Source organism: Oncorhynchus tshawytscha, linkage group LG31, assembly GCF_018296145.1.
Source record: "Oncorhynchus tshawytscha isolate Ot180627B linkage group LG31, Otsh_v2.0, whole genome shotgun sequence".
Lineage (NCBI taxonomy): Eukaryota > Metazoa > Chordata > Actinopteri > Salmoniformes > Salmonidae > Oncorhynchus > Oncorhynchus tshawytscha.
In genome coordinates this window covers 22,819,830-22,835,499 of record NC_056459.1, presented here as the reverse complement: position 1 = coordinate 22,835,499, position 15,670 = coordinate 22,819,830, and the positions used below count along the sequence as shown (strand labels likewise).

Here is a 15,670-nt window from a genome sequence, read left to right as displayed (position 1 = left end):
AGAGAGAGAGAGAACGGGGGGGTTGGAACCAAAAATATATACATGTTTGATATCACTGGCAATTAGTAACCAGGTCATAGCACTATCTCTGCTACATCCCTAGTTATTAATGATGTGGTTAGCTGTATGGATAAAAGGCAATGTTGTGCTGCCCACTTCATTGACCTGTCAAAGGCTTTACATACTGTTGATCACTCACTGCTAATTCAGATGCTTTCCATACTGTTGATCACTCACTGCAAATTCAGAGGCTTTCCATACTGTTGATCACTCACTGCTAATTCAGAGGCTTTCCATACTGTTGATCACTCACTGCTAATTCAGAGGCTTTACATACTGTTGATCACTCACTGCTAATTCAGAGGCTTTCCATACTGTTGATCACTCACTGCTAATTCAGAGGCTTTCCATACTGTTGATCACTCACTGCTAATTCAGAGGCTTTACATGCTGTTGATCACTCACTGCAAATTCAAAGGCTTTACATACTGTTGATCACTCACTGTTAATTCAGAGGCTTTCCATACTGTTGATCACTCACTGCAAATTCAGAGGCTTTCCATACTGTTGCTCACTCACTGCTAATTCAGAGGCTTTCCATACTGTTGGTCACTCACTGCTAATTCAGATGCTTTCCATACTGTTGATCACACACTGTTAATTCAGTGGCTTTCCATACTGTTGATCACTCACTGTTAATTCAGAGGCTTTCCGTACTGTTGATCAGTCACTGCTAATTCAGAGGCTTTCCATACTGTTGATCACTCACTGTTAATTCAGAGGCTTTCCATACTGTTGATCACTCACTGTCACTCAATTCAGAGGCTTTCCTCAATTGGCCAAGACCAGGCTGCATGTCACTGTTTTAAAAATGACTTGACAGATAGAACTCAGTATATACAGTGCCTTGCGAAAGTATTCGGCCCCCTTGAACTTTGCGACCTTTTGCCACATTTCAGGCTTCAAACATAAAGATATAAAACTGTATTTTTTTGTGAAGAATCAACAACAAGTGGGACACAATCATGAAGTGGAACGACATTTATTGGATATTTCAAACTTTTTTAACAAATCAAAAACTGAAAAATTGGGCGTGCAAAATTATTCAGCCCCTTTACTTTCAGTGCAGCAAACTCTCTCCAGAAGTTCAGTCACACTTCATGATTGTGTCCCACTTGTTGTTGATTCTTCACAAAAAAATACAGTTTTATATCTTTATGTTTGAAGCCTGAAATGTGGCAAAAGGTCGCAAAGTTCAAGGGGGCCGAATACTTTCGCAAGGCACTGTATCTACTGATGGTGTTAAATCCGATTTCCTGGATATTACGAAAGGTGTCCCGCAGGGGTCGATTCTGCATCCTGTACTTCTTACTGTTTACAATAACAACTTGTAAACTTGTAAAACTTGTAACCTGCACTTGTATGCCGATGTACACTGTTGTGTATGATATTTCACCCACGGTTGACCAGGCTCTATCTGAACTACACTCAGCCTTTATTGTATTACAGACATTTGTTATTCACCTGCAATTAGTATTAAATGCAGGTAAAACTAAATATATGTTCTCTAGAGCGCATAAAAAGATGATTTTGATAAGCATATGCACTTTGCATGGTGTCCATATTGATAGTGTCCCTGCTTACAAATATCTGGGCAACTAGATAGATGAAAAGCTGTCATTTAAAAAGCACCTTGATGAGTTCGCTTCCACTTCATTAAAGCCGTTAGATGCCGTTTATCAAAGCGCACTGCCCTTTATTATGGGTGACAATTTTAGTATTCATCACTGCATCCTCTACCAGAAAGTTGGTTGGCCCTCTGTGATGTCATCACTGCATCCTCTACCAGAAAGTTGGTTGGCCCTCTGTGATGTCATCACTGCACCCTCTACCAGAAAGTTGGTTGGCCCTCTGTGATGTCATCACTGCATCCTCTACCAGAAAGTTGGTTGTCCCTCTGTGATGTCATCACTGCATCCTCTACCAGACAGTTGGTTGGCCCTCTGTGATGTCATCACTGCATCCTCTACCAGAAAGTTGGTTGGCCCTCTGTGATGTCATCACTGCATCCTCTACCAGAAAGTTGGTTGGCCCTCTGTGATGTCATCACTGCATCCTCTACCAGAAAGTTGGTTGGCCCTCTGTGATGTCATCACTGCATCCTCTACCAGAAAGTTGGTGGGCCCTCTGAGATGTCATCACTGCATCCTCTACCAGAAAGTTGGTTGGCCCTCTGTGATGACATCACTGCATCCTCTACCAGAAAGTTGGTTGGCCCTCTGTGATGTCATCACTGCATCCTCTACCAGAAAGTTGGTTGGCCCTCTGTGATGACATCACTGCATCCTCTACCAGAAAGTTGGTTGGCCCTCTGTGATGTCATCACTGCATCCTCTACCAGAAAGTTGGTTGGCCCTCTGTGATGACATCACTGCATTCTCTACCAGAAAGTTGGTTGGCCCTCTGTGATGTCATCACTACATTCTCTACCAGAAAGTTGGTTGGTCCTCTTTGATGTCATCACTGCATCCTCTACCAGAAAGTTGGTTGGCCCTCTGTGATGTCATCACTACATTCTCTACCAGAAAGTTGGTTGGCCCTCTGTGATGTCATCACTGCATCCTCTACCAGAAAGTTGGTGGGCCCTCTGAGATGTCATCACTGCATCCTCTACCAGAAAGTTGGTTGGCCCTCTGTGATGACATCACTGCATCCTCTACCAGAAAGTTGGTTGGCCCTCTGTGATGTCATCACTGCATCCTCTACCAGAAAGTTGGTTGGCCCTCTGTGATGACATCACTGCATCCTCTACCAGAAAGTTGGTTGGCCCTCTGTGATGTCATCACTGCATCCTCTACCAGAAAGTTGGTTGGCCCTCTGTGATGACATCACTGCATTCTCTACCAGAAAGTTGGTTGGCCCTCTGTGATGTCATCACTACATTCTCTACCAGAAAGTTGGTTGGTCCTCTTGATGTCATCACTGCATCCTCTACCAGAAAGTTGGTTGGCCCTCTGTGATGTCATCACTACATTCTCTACCAGAAAGTTGGTTGGCCCTCTGTGATGACATCACTGCATTCTCTACCAGAAAGTTGGTTGGCCCTCTGTGATGTCATCATTACATTCTCTACCAGAAAGTTGGTTGGCCCTCTGTGATGTCATCACTGCATCCTCTACCAGAAAGTTGGTTGGCCCTCTGTGATGTCATCACTGCATTCTCTACCAGAAAGTTGGTTGGTCCTCTTTGATGTCACGTAGGTTGATACATAGCTGTTTTCATTTATAAAGCCCTTTTACAAATAGTCCCACTGTACCTAACATCATTACTAAACTTTAGACATACAAGTTACCACACCCGGTCTCAGGGATGGCTAACTTTGGAAATTTCTTTGGTCTCCATTGAGTTAGGTACATGTAGTGTACATGTAGTAGTTAGGTACATGTAGTGTACATGTAGTAGTTATGTACATGTAGTGTACATGTAGTAGTTATGTACATGTAGTGTACATGTAGTAGTTAGGTACATGTAGTGTACATGTAGTAGTTAGGTACATGTAGTGTACATGTAGTAGTTAGGTACATGTAGTGTACATGTAGTAGTTCGGTACATGTAGTGTACATGTAGTAGTTCGGTACATGTAGTGTACATGTAGTAGTTCGGTACATGTAGTGTACATGTAGTAGTTCGGTACATGTTTGTGATCTTGCACCTAATTTGTGGATTGATCTTTAAAAAATTCTTACATTTGATTCAGAAAGCTGATTGAGGACCTTATTACTGAGTAATGTTTTAGTTTTTTATGTTTTTCTTTCTGCTTGCATTTTGTATTTATATTTCGATGTGTGTATTTTCTGTAATGTATATAATTCAGGGCTCATCTGTAAAAATACTATTTGATAAGGCCTATGGCGTTTAAAATGTGATCAACAACTTGGGGGACATTGAGTTGAGAGGCCTACTGTACTGAACCTGGTCCTGAGGGTCCATCTTGGTCATCATGCGGTCCTCTAAGAGGTTAAAGGTCAGGACCTGCAGCACATACAGCTGGTGGGCCATTTCATCATTGATTGGCTTAGGGCTCCGGATCACATTCTAGAGGAAAGGGGAGAAAAAGAGAGAGAGAAGAAGACACAAATCATTTAAAAAAATATTTAAAAATTAACAGGGAAATAGAAAGTAAAGATAGAGAGAGAGGGGGAGAGGAAAGAGAGGAAGGCAGAGAGAGGAAGGCAGCGGGAGAGAGAGAAAAGCAGAGAAGAGAAAGGCAGAGAGAGAGAAAGAGAGAAAGGCAGAGAGAGAGAAAGGCAGAGAGAGAGAGAAAGGCAGAGAGAGAGAGAAAGGCAGAGCGAGAGAAAGGCAGAGAGAGAGAGAAAGGCAGAGCGAAAGAGAGCGAGCAAAAGGCAGAGAGAATAGAATGGCAGAGAGAGAGAAAGGCAGACAAATTTGTAAGATGTTTGCGAGTGTGACATTTCTCTGTGATATGATATCACATTGGAGCTGTGCGATAAACAGGAAGCGAAGGAACAAGAGAGAAAGATTAAAACCAGTGATGCAGAGGAGAGGTACAGATGGAGGGCATATGACTAGACACACTTACACTCAGTATGATGGAACGCAGCTGCTTCTGGGCTAGAATATGGGCCATCTCCTACACACACACACAGAAAGAGAGAGAGACAGACAGAGAGAATGGAGCGAGAGAGACAGGAGAGAGAGTGAGGAAGAGAGAGGAGAGAGAAAGAAAAGAAGAGAGAGGAGGAGGGAGACGGGAGAAAGTAAGTCAGGTATATTATAATACACATATCCATTATACAGAAAACACTTTTTTTTTTTCAGGAAGCTCTATATTAAAATAAAAGTGGATTATGGACAGAAAATATAAATGTTCTTGGTGGAGACACTATAAACTTCTGGAGAGACCAAAAAGTGTCTCTCTGTCTCAGTTTGATGAGTTAGACCTCCCAGCCAGTGGTGGTTTTTAATGACACACTTCATCTACTGGAGGCTAGAAAAGGTCACTAATCAAAGTACACTTACTGTCAGAGGACAATCAAGGATGTTCACACTGCTCTCATCAAACTACCATTACGAGTGCAGTGAGGAAAGAAGAGTCAGATAGAGAGAGAGAAGGGGGTGAGTCGAGACAGAAAAGAGGAAGAGAAGTGAAAAGGCATATTTTTGTTAGTGGTGCAGATCATTATGACAGCTATGCTGTGTAGCAGTTATCTTCCTCCCCCTGATCCTCAAACACACAGCCAAACCCTTTGGTTCCCATTAGATTCGGGAATATTGTGTGTCACCCTTCTAGTGAAATGATGCTCCAGCACATGCTGGCCTTCTTCTATACAGCTTACAACACAGAAATGTAATGCAGTAATGCAGGGATCATCAACTAGATTCAGCCTCGGGACAATCTTTTCTTAAGCGGATGGTCAGGGGGCCGGAACATATTTACAAATCATTTGTAGACTGCGGAAGAATCCCAAACAGATATAGTATTTGACTTAAACATAATCATTTCAAACCTGGCTTACATTTGTATACGATCCAAAATTCAAACCACTTGCCGCTGATTTGCTGGTGTTTTTACAGTCGTATGTCCAAAAATGTAAATATATATTTATCAATTTGTTTTGCTCAGAAAACATGCGGAGCCAAATAGTTGGGGAACCCTGCAGTAACGAGTCTAAAAAGGTACGCTGATAAAAGGTATACCACTTTTGTTTGTGCTTTAGTGTAGAATAGATTGCAAATCAATGTTACACAAAGAAACATGAAATGAGCATGTGAAGAACAAAAGTGAGCATTAACAACGTGAGGATTCTTTTTCATCTTCCACCTAATGTGCTGCAAAGGAAGGGAGTGTGTATCGTGCATCGTTAACACTATTCCCCTCTATTGGGAGGGCCTATTTCTGATGACAGCTAGGCCTTGTCTGATTGGTTAGAGCCCAGCGTGTGGGTGACGGAGGATAACGGTGGGTGACGTCATCGGGGCTGAGAGAGTCAGCAGAAGGGAGATTGGACTGAACCCTTTCGCTCTCTGATGCATATGAATCAGTCCTCCTCAAGATCCAGAATGCATTTATCCTTCCTGCCACCCACAGCCACGCAGTAAACCATGTTCCCCACAATAAGAGACAAAGGTGTGTGTGTGTATGAGTGTGTGTGTGTGGTGTGTGCGTGTGCACAGGTATGTATGTATGAGCGCTCATGTGTGTGAGTATATATGACTGCGTATGAGTGTGTGCGTGAGCACGCGTGTGTATGTATGAGCGTACATGTGTGTGCGTGTGGCTGTGCGTGCGTGTATGTATGAGCATTCATGTGTGTGTGTGTGGCTGTGCGTGCGTGTATGTCTATACGTGTATATGAGGGTGTGTGTGGCTGTGCGTGCGTGTATGTCTATACGTGTATATGAGGGTGGGTGTGGCTGTGCGTGCGTGTATGTCTATACGTGTATATGAGGGTGGGTGTGGCTGTGCGTGCGTGTATGTCTATACGTGTATATGAGGGTGGGTGTGGCTGTGCGTGCGTGTATGTCTATACGTGTATATGAGGGTGTGTGTGGCTGTGCGTGCGTGTATGTCTATACGTGTATATGAGGGTGGGTGTGGCTGTGCGTGGGTGTATATGAGGGTGTGTAACCTACCTGTCTCTTGTCCTCTGGGGCCTTGAGGAACAAGGCGTTAATCACAGCGATGGTGTAGGTCTGAATGTCCTGATCAGTCCTGTCATTAGATGGATAACAACAGAGAACCATGAAAACTGTTATAGTAGTGGTAGTGACTGGTTATAGTTATAGTAGTGGTAGTGACTGGTTATAGTTATAGTAGTGGTAGTGACTGGTTATAGTTATAGTAGTGGTAGTGTCTACAATAGTAATGCTAGTGACTGGTTATAGTTATAGTAGTGGTAGTGGCTGGTTATAGTAGTGGTAGTGACTGGTTATAGTTATAGTAGTGGTAGTGTCTACAATAGTAATGGTAGTGAGTGGTTATAGTTATAGTAGTGGTAGTGGCTGGTTATAGTAGTGGTAGTGACTGGTTATAGTTATAGTAGTGAGAGTGACTGGTTATAGTTATAGTAGTGGCAGTGACTGGTTATAGTTATAGTAGTGGCAGTGACTGGTTATCGTAGTGGTAGTGACTGGTTATAGTTATAGTAGTGGTAGTGACTGGTTATAGTAGTGGTAGTGACTGGTTATAGTTATAGTAGTGGTAGTGACTGGTTATAGTTATAGTAGTGGTAGTGTCTACAGTAGTAATGGTAGTGACTGGTTATAGTTATAGTAGTGGTAGTGGCTGGTTATAGTAGTGGTAGTGACTGGTTATAGTTATAGTAGTGATAGTGACTGGTTATAGTTATAGTAGTGGCAGTGACTGGTTATAGTTATAGTAGTGGCAGTGACTGGTTATAGTAGTGGTAGTGACTGGTTATAGTTATAGTAGTGGTAGTGACTGGTTATAGTTATAGTAGTGATAGTGACTGGTTATAGTTATAGTAGTGATAGTGTCTACAGTAGTGATGGTAGTGACTGTTTATAGTTATAGTAGTGGTAGTGTCTACAGTAGTAATGGTAGTGACTGGTTATAGTTATAGTAGTGGTCATGTCTACAGTAGTAATGGTAGTGACTGGTTATAGTTATAGTAGTGGTAGTGGCTGGTTATAGTAGTGGTAGTGACTGGTTATAGTTATAGTAGTGATAGTGACTGGTTATAGTTATAGTAGTGGCAGTGACTGGTTATAGTAGTGGCAGTGACTGGTTATAGTAGTGGTAGTGACTGGTTATAGTTATAGTAGTGGTAGTGACTGGTTATAGTTATAGTAGTGATAGTGACTGGTTATAGTTATAGTAGTGATAGTGTCTACAGTAGTGATGGTAGTGACTGTTTATAGTTATAGTAGTGGTAGTGTCTACAGTAGTAATGGTAGTGACTGGTTATAGTTATAGTAGTGGTCATGTCTACAGTAGTAATGGTAGTGACTGGTTATAGTTATAGTAGTGGTCATGTCTACAGTAGTAATGGTAGTGACTGGTTATAGTTATAGTAGTAGTAGTGTCTACAGTAGTAATGGTAGTGACTGGTTATAGTAGTGGTCGTGTCTACAGTAGTAATGGTAGTGACTGGTTATAGTTATAGTAGTAGTAGTGTCTACAGTAGTAATGGTAGTGACTGGTTATAGTAGTGGTCGTGTCTACAGTAGTAATGGTAGTGACTGGTTATAGTTATAGTAGAAGTAGTGTCTACAGTAGTAATGGTAGTGACTGGTTATAGTAGTGGTCGTGTCTACAGTAGTAATGGTAGTGACTGGTTATAGTAGTGGTAGTGACTGGTTATAGTTGTAGTAGTGGTCGTCTCTACAGTAGTAATGGTAGTGACTGGTTATAGTAGTGGTCGTGTCTACAGTAGTAATGGTAGTGACTGGTTATAGTAGTGGTCGTGTCTACAGTAGTAATGGTAGTGACTGGTTATAGTTGTAGTAGTGGTCGTCTCTACAGTAGTAATGGTAGTGACTGGTTATAGTAGTGGTAGTGACTGGTTATAGTTGTAGTAGTGGTCGTCTCTACAGTAGTAATGGTACTGACTGGTTATAGTTATAGTAGTGGTAGTGTTGAAAAAGTCTGAAAAAGTAGATGAAAAGTTAGGATTGCCTGAACATATAACATTTGGTTTGGTGTATCGAACTTGAACGGTTCAAGAGTTACTGTTGGTGAGTTATATTATGGTAATTTATGCAACTGTCTATAGTTATAGTTACAGTAGTTGTGGTCAGTAGTTATGTGGATGTGGTCAGTAATTGTGGTCAGTAGTTGTGTGGGTGTGGTCAGTAGTTGTGTGGATGTGGTCAGTAGTTGTGGTCAGTAGTTGTGTGGATGTGGTCAGTAGATGTGGTCAGTAGTTGTGTGGATGTGGTCAGTAGTTGTGTGGGTGTGGTCAGTAGATGTGGTCAGTAGTTGTGTGGATGTGGTCAGTAGTTGTGTGGATGTGGTCAGTAGTTGTGTGGGTGTGGTCAGTAGTTATGTGGGTGTGGTCAGTAGTTGTGTGGATGTGGTCAGTAGTTGTGTGGATGTGGTCAGTAGTTGTGTGGATGTGGTCAGTAGTTATGTGGGTGTGGTCAGTAGTTGTGTGGATGTGGTCAGTAGTTGTGTGGATGTGGTCAGTAGTTGTGGTCAGTAGTTGTGTGGATGTGGTCAGTAGTTGTGGTCAGTAGTTGTGTGGATGTGGTCAGTAGTTGTGGTCAGTAGTTGTGTGGATGTGGTCAATAAATGTGGTCAGTAGTTGTGTGGGTGTGGTCAGTAGATGTGGTCAGTAGTTGTGTGGATGTGGTCAGTAGATGTGGTCAGTAGTTGTGTGGATGTGGTCAGTAGTTGTGTGGGGTGTGGTCAGCAGTTGTGTGGATGTAGTCAGTATATATGTGGTCAGTAGTTGTGTGGATGTGGTCAGTAGATGTGGTCAGTAGTTGGGTGGTTGTGGTCAGTAATTGTGGTCAGTAGTTGGGTGGATGTGGTCTGTAGTTGTGTGGATGTGGTCAGTGGTTGTGGTCAGTAGTTGTGTGGATGTGGTCAGTAGTTGTGTGGATGTGGTCAGTAGTTGTGGTCAGTAGTTGTGTGGACGTGGTCAGTAGATGTGGTCAGTAGTTGTGTGGGTGTGGTCAGTAGTTGTGTGGATGTGGTCAGTAGTTGTGGTCAGTAGTTGTGTGGATGTGGTCAGTAGATGTGGTCAGTATTTGTGCGGATGTGGTCAGTAGTTGTGTGGATGTGGTCAGTAGATGTGGTCGGTAGTTGTGTGGATGTGGTCAGTAGATGTGGTCAGTAGTTGTGTGGGTGTGGTCAGTAGTTGGGTGGATGTGGTCAGTAGTTGGGTGGATGTGGTCAGTAGATGTGGTCAGTAGTTGGGTGGTTGTGGTCAGTAGTTGTGGTCAGTAGTTGTGTGGATGTGGTCAGTAGTTGGGTGGATGTGGTCAGTAGTTGTGTGGATGTGGTCAGTTGTTGTGGTCAGTAGTTGTGTGGATGGGGTCAGTAGATGTGGTCAGTAGTTGGGTGGATATGGTCAGTAGATGTGGTCAGTAGTTGGGTGGTTGTGGTCAGTAGTTGTGGTCAGTAGTTGTGTGGGTGTGGTCAGTAGTTGTGTGGATGTGGTCAGTAGTTGTGTGGGTGTGGTCAGTAGTTGTGTGGATGTGGTCAGTAGTTGTGTGGGTGTGGTCAGTAGTTGTGTGGATGTGGTCAGTAGTTATCTGAATGTGGTCAGTAGTTGTGCGGGTGTGGTCAGTTGTTGTGTGGATGTGGTCAGTAGATGTGGTCAGTAGTTGTGTGGGTGTGGTCAGTAGTTGGGTGGATGTGGTCAGTAGTTGTGTGGATGTGGTCAGTAGTTGGGTGGGTGTGGTCAGTAGTTATCTGAATGTGGTCAGTAGTTGTGCGGGTGTGGTCTGTTTTTGTAGTCAGTAGTTGTGTAGATGTGGTCAGTGTTGTGTGGATGCGGTCAGTAGTTGTGGTCAGTAGTTGTGTGGATGTGGTCAGTAGTTGTGTGGGTGTGGTCAGTAGTTGTGTGGGTGTGGTCCGTAGTTGTGTGGGTGTGGTCAGTAGTTGTGTGGGTGTGGTCAGTAGTTGTGTGGATGTGGTCAGTAGTTATGGTTAGTAGTTGTGTGGATGTGGTCAGTAGTTGTGGTTAGTAGTTGTGTGGATGTGGTCAGTAGTTGTGGTCAGTAGTTGTGTGGGTGTGGTCAGTAGATGTGGTCGACCTGTGGTCACAGGTTTCATTTGGGACACATGCACTTGATCTAATTGCCATGTTTCTCAATGTATTACTTTCCTGTTCTTTCTATTACAGTACTTCCCAATCATGGACACTAGAGAGTTTAAGTTCATTAGATCAATAGAGATATATCAAGCGTCTTAGAGTAGGTGTGCTGACCTGGGATCAGTTTGGTCTTTTCGATCATAAGGAAAAAGGTTATATGGACAGGGGGGACCTGATACTAGTTTAGCACTCCTACTCTGAGACACATGATACATATGGCCCCAAATCTATTTTTCCAAATCTTCCTAAAGGTTAAAGAGTGTTTCACGGTAATTAGGGATAATTTATATCTCAGGCATTTAATAATATAGCTGAGTGCAGTCGACTGTGCGGCTCTCACTCACCCCTGCAGATGGGGTATAAGCTGTCCGATGGTGATCTCTTGCGCCACCTTCTGGTAGAGGTCCTGACTGTTGAGCACCATGGACTCCAGAATGGCCAGGGACCGCTGCAGCACAGCCGTGTCCATGGCTGACTTGTTCACATAACCTGCAATCTGCAATAGAGAAGTGTTAGTAACTGACGAGAAGACACATACAAATAAAAAATAAAAAAGAGTCACATGGGGATTGTTATTCAGCGACTACATGGGCTCTATTTCAGAGGTATTTCAAAGTTTACAAACACTTTAATATCATGTAATTCCAGTGTGTGGTATTACAAACATGTTATTAACATGTGTTAATACATGTTATAAACTGTTTGAGAGCAGGCACCTTTCTAATTCATATTTTTCAGTTTGTTCATACACATGATCCGCAATTCAACATGACTTAGTTTGTTTGTGCACCTTCTTTCTCATTTAGCACATGGTTTTTATACATGATCTATAACACAACTTGATACTGGTTTGTTGGAGTACCTTCTTGATGAAGGTGACAGAAGAGCACACATACACAGACCCGCCCACCACACACACTTAATGAGCAGGCACCTTCTTGATGAAAGCGACAGAGAAGGTATCCCAGGAGACGATGCCGTGGTCCATGAGCTCCACAAACGCTGTCAGCGTGAACGACAACAAGTCGCCGAAACTGAAACACAACAACAACAGCCAATAGAAAGGTCTCTGCCACTGGTGCTGTCACGTGTATAGCTAAGCAGCCAAAAGCCTTGGTCCCAGGCAGAGCGGAGGAGAGGACAGGGTGAAGCCACAGCCAGGTATGCTGAGGGCACGGAAATGCGAGAGGACGACGACTGCGGCTCCCGATGGGTCAGACAGATGACTCAGTCCTTCATGAACAACAGGAGGAAACAGAGAGCCAGCAGGAGCCAGACAGCGCAGGGGAGCAGAGCCACGTAGCTGGAGAGCCTTCATTCATTAATCATTCCCATGCAGTTACTAGTAGATAGTTATTAGTAGAGACTATAGTTGACATCAAAGGAGAACCAAGCAACATTATTTCCTGGAAGGTTTGTATCCAATGGTCTGAAAGCAAAGTGTTACAATTTGTTATGTTGAATCACCAACAGAAGTTCACAGGAAAAACAGCCTACATAAATCTCATAGAAAAATACAAATGATAAGCAATAAATGAAGATTATATAAATGAATTGCTGTTTTTGACATTTTCAGAAATTCATAACTGTGTGATTAGTCATGACAAAAACCTGAAATAGTTGTATAAATCAAAACGGTGAAGCACACCTCTAGATATCATGTGGGAAATATTGTAAAATATTGCCCCCTGCAGTCAGATTTGAATAGTGCGTCATATTTAATAAAGTTGGCCAATAGTCTCCAATGCCCGACTTGAAAGTAATCTTTAATATTAAAAAAAACATGCCATATGTACTTTTTAAGTACAAACACATTTAATAAACATAATTTTAAAAAGCCAACAAATATGTATATATGTAAAGAAATTCTACATTATAAATAATATAAAGTTCGTAAAAACAAAACCCATTCTAACAAAGATTTGGTTAATAACACACTGGCAGGACCAGACCAATTACAGGCTCAGCAACATACGGTTAATTTATTAACACATTTGGTCAATCACAGACAACATTATGGCTCACATTCATTAGTAATACTTGATTAATTAGTAGTACTTAGTCCACGGTTGGACTGGGGTGAGTAAGCGTTTGCACATGGCAGTGGGGAGTTACGTGATGTATGAAAGGATCATGTAAATGTAAGTACATGATTCTACTAAAATTATTCTAGGTAGGCCATCATTGTAAATAAGAATTTGTTCTTAACTGACTAGCCTTGTTAAATAAAGGTTCATTAAAAAGAAATGCAATTCTAATGCAATAGACCTGTAACATTCTAAAAAAAGTTGACTCATTTAAGATGTAAGAACGACATGTTGACAAGACGAAAGAATGTAACCCTACAGAATGATGTCTTTACACTACAGGGTGAGGACAGTGAACTGCAGAATATTCATATGAATAGGGTGTAAAGGACTGCCCAATTAACATCTCTAACAACCCACCACCACCAACACCTAACATTAAAGTGCCCATCAAATGGGGTGTATTCATTAGGGCAAACTGTAGCAAAAACGTTTTACGATGTAAAAACGTTTTGGATCTAAAACAAGTGTTTCTAATTGTTTCTAAAAGTTCAGGTAGGTCCCTCCCCGTTTCAGCCTGTTTAGCTTCCGTTTGGTTACTAGTGAATACACCCTTTAACATCAAGTTTAGAACCAAGAATCCAAGAAGAATCTCTGAATTTGGCCTGTGAGTTTTCTTATGAGTCATTGTCATGGTGCTCTTCAAAACAACGTCCCACGTGAAACAGGAGTATGCGGTTAGTTCCCTTTGAACATCAACCAATTGCCCAATACCTCATGCAAAAATTTGAGATCAATGCTGATTTGGTTACATGGTACACAGAGGATGAGTCTCAAATATCAACCTATTCCCTATATAGGGCCTGGGCCCTGGTCAAAACTAGTGCACTATGTAGGGAATAGGGTTCCATTTGGGATGTAACCAGAGATAAACAAAACAAACAAGTTTGATTTCAAGATGAAAGCCAGCGATGGCAGCCATGTTGTTTCCCATCAGTTTAAAATAAGTTTTGAATCATGCAGACTCAGTTGCCGGGTAGATTAGAGGGAAGAGTACAAAGCCAGTCAGGGTAGTTATCTGACTGGGGAGGGGAAGGGAAAGGGAGGGCTTACCATGGCTTCATTATCTTCTGTAGTTTCTGATAGCGTCTGCAAAGATTTAAGAAACTTTGGCATCAGAGGAGAACAATGACCACGGAAGAAAAGGGCTCAAGTCTTAGTAGACAGATAGAGGCTATGGTTAGACAATAGACACATTGCCCGTGCGTGTGTGTGTGTGTGTGTGTGTTTGTGTGTGTGTACGATCTGTCACTGTAGCTTCTTTCTGATAAGACCAGAACAGGGGGCTGTATGGGATTTTCGTAATGAATACGTTTGCATGGACAGGAGAGTCCTGATCCTAGACCAGCAGTCCTGATCCTAGACCAGCAGTCCTGATCCTAGACCAGCAGTCCTACTCAGAGATGCTTCATACAGCCCAGACACATGGAGGTTGGAGATGGATAGGATGTGAACAGAGCTTCACAGTGACATCTCAAATGTAGATCGCAACACAAGGCTGACTTGCTCCAGTAACATGTGATACAATACAGAGAACAACACATTTGGCCAAACAGAATTACACTCAGACCAAAGCCATAAAGATATACAGGGCTCTGGTTAACACAGGGGAATGGGTAGAGATAAGATGGTGATAGAAGTGGAGGAGGATATTTGACCAAATAAACACACTCAAATAACATGCACAGAGAGATAGACAAACAAAGCCGAAGTATGGTTTGGGAAGCAGTTGGAAAGAAAGAAAGAAAGAAAGACGGACGGACGGACGGACGGACGGACGGACGGACGGACGGACGGACGGACAGACAGACAGACAGACAGACAGACAGACAGACAGACAGACAGACAGACAGACAGACAGACAGACAGACAGACGTTGTTTGCAAAGATGGCAACAAACTGACCAAAAATGGCCAACAATAAATTTAAACAACAAAAAGACTCTCATGCGAGACCTTAACATCATCTTGTTTTGTGATAAAACAGTAAGCTTGGGACAAAATTAACATTTCCCAGGAATCCAAAATATTCGCCGGTTGAAGTTGGTTCTACGGAACATTCTCAGCAGTTCAGGAATGTATCTGCTATGTTACTACACCAATAGGGGGCGCAAAACTACTTTCAATCACTGATCCAGTATCCCACATTAATACAGCATGTTGTCATGCCCCAGACTGGGATATTAGAAAGTACTGCTCCCTGGTGTCTCTTTTTCCTAAGCGTGTGAATTATCATATTACACTAGTCGGTCAGCAGGAATGTAGATGAGGATTGTAGATAATACACACACGCCTGCACTTTCAAACTCCGGGGCTACGCTCTGTTGACGCAGGAGTAATCTACATAAAACATATTTAAAGAAAGAGGCCTGAGGTGGCAGTATGCATCATGGGGGAATTAAGTGGGCAGCACTGCTTATAAGAGCATGAAAGAGGTTCAATTATTAATAGAGAAATGAATATGCATTAAGAACATTTAAATCAAGATCACAAAATATATAATTTTGCTTTAAATGGCACAATCAATCTATACAGTAAAGGGAGACATGTCAACACTACTATGGGTCCTGGTCTAAAGTAGTGCAGTATATTAGGGAATAGGGTGTTGCTTGGGAGGCACACATTCTAAATGTAAATGTGGTGGGTTTGAGTTTATTTAAATTTGACAGGGACAGTGCACATTAATCAACGTTTCAGTAAAAGTGCCGGTTTTAGTCAGCCGGCTAATTTTCAACCGCAGTCCCTGGGCAGGTTATTAAAAACAATTACAATATAGACA

General features: G+C 42.4%; 1 protein-coding gene across 5 annotated transcripts in view; it reads right to left on the bottom strand.

The window, feature by feature from the left end:
* Positions 1-15,670, bottom strand: part of LOC112229503 (engulfment and cell motility protein 1-like) — a 224,269-nt gene that overhangs the window by 111,593 nt on the left and 97,006 nt on the right. For 2 of the 5 annotated variants that reach the window (XM_042310106.1, XM_042310105.1), the window contains exons 7-12: positions 13,946-13,981; positions 11,740-11,839; positions 11,150-11,301; positions 6,655-6,733; positions 4,601-4,651; positions 3,973-4,095 (exon numbers count right to left, since the gene is read on the bottom strand). In XM_042310106.1, coding sequence (XP_042166040.1) covers positions 3,973-4,095; positions 4,601-4,651; positions 6,655-6,733; positions 11,150-11,301; positions 11,740-11,839; positions 13,946-13,981 — 541 coding nt within the window. The other 3 variants (XM_042310110.1, XM_042310107.1, XM_042310108.1) reach the window with 3 other exon arrangements.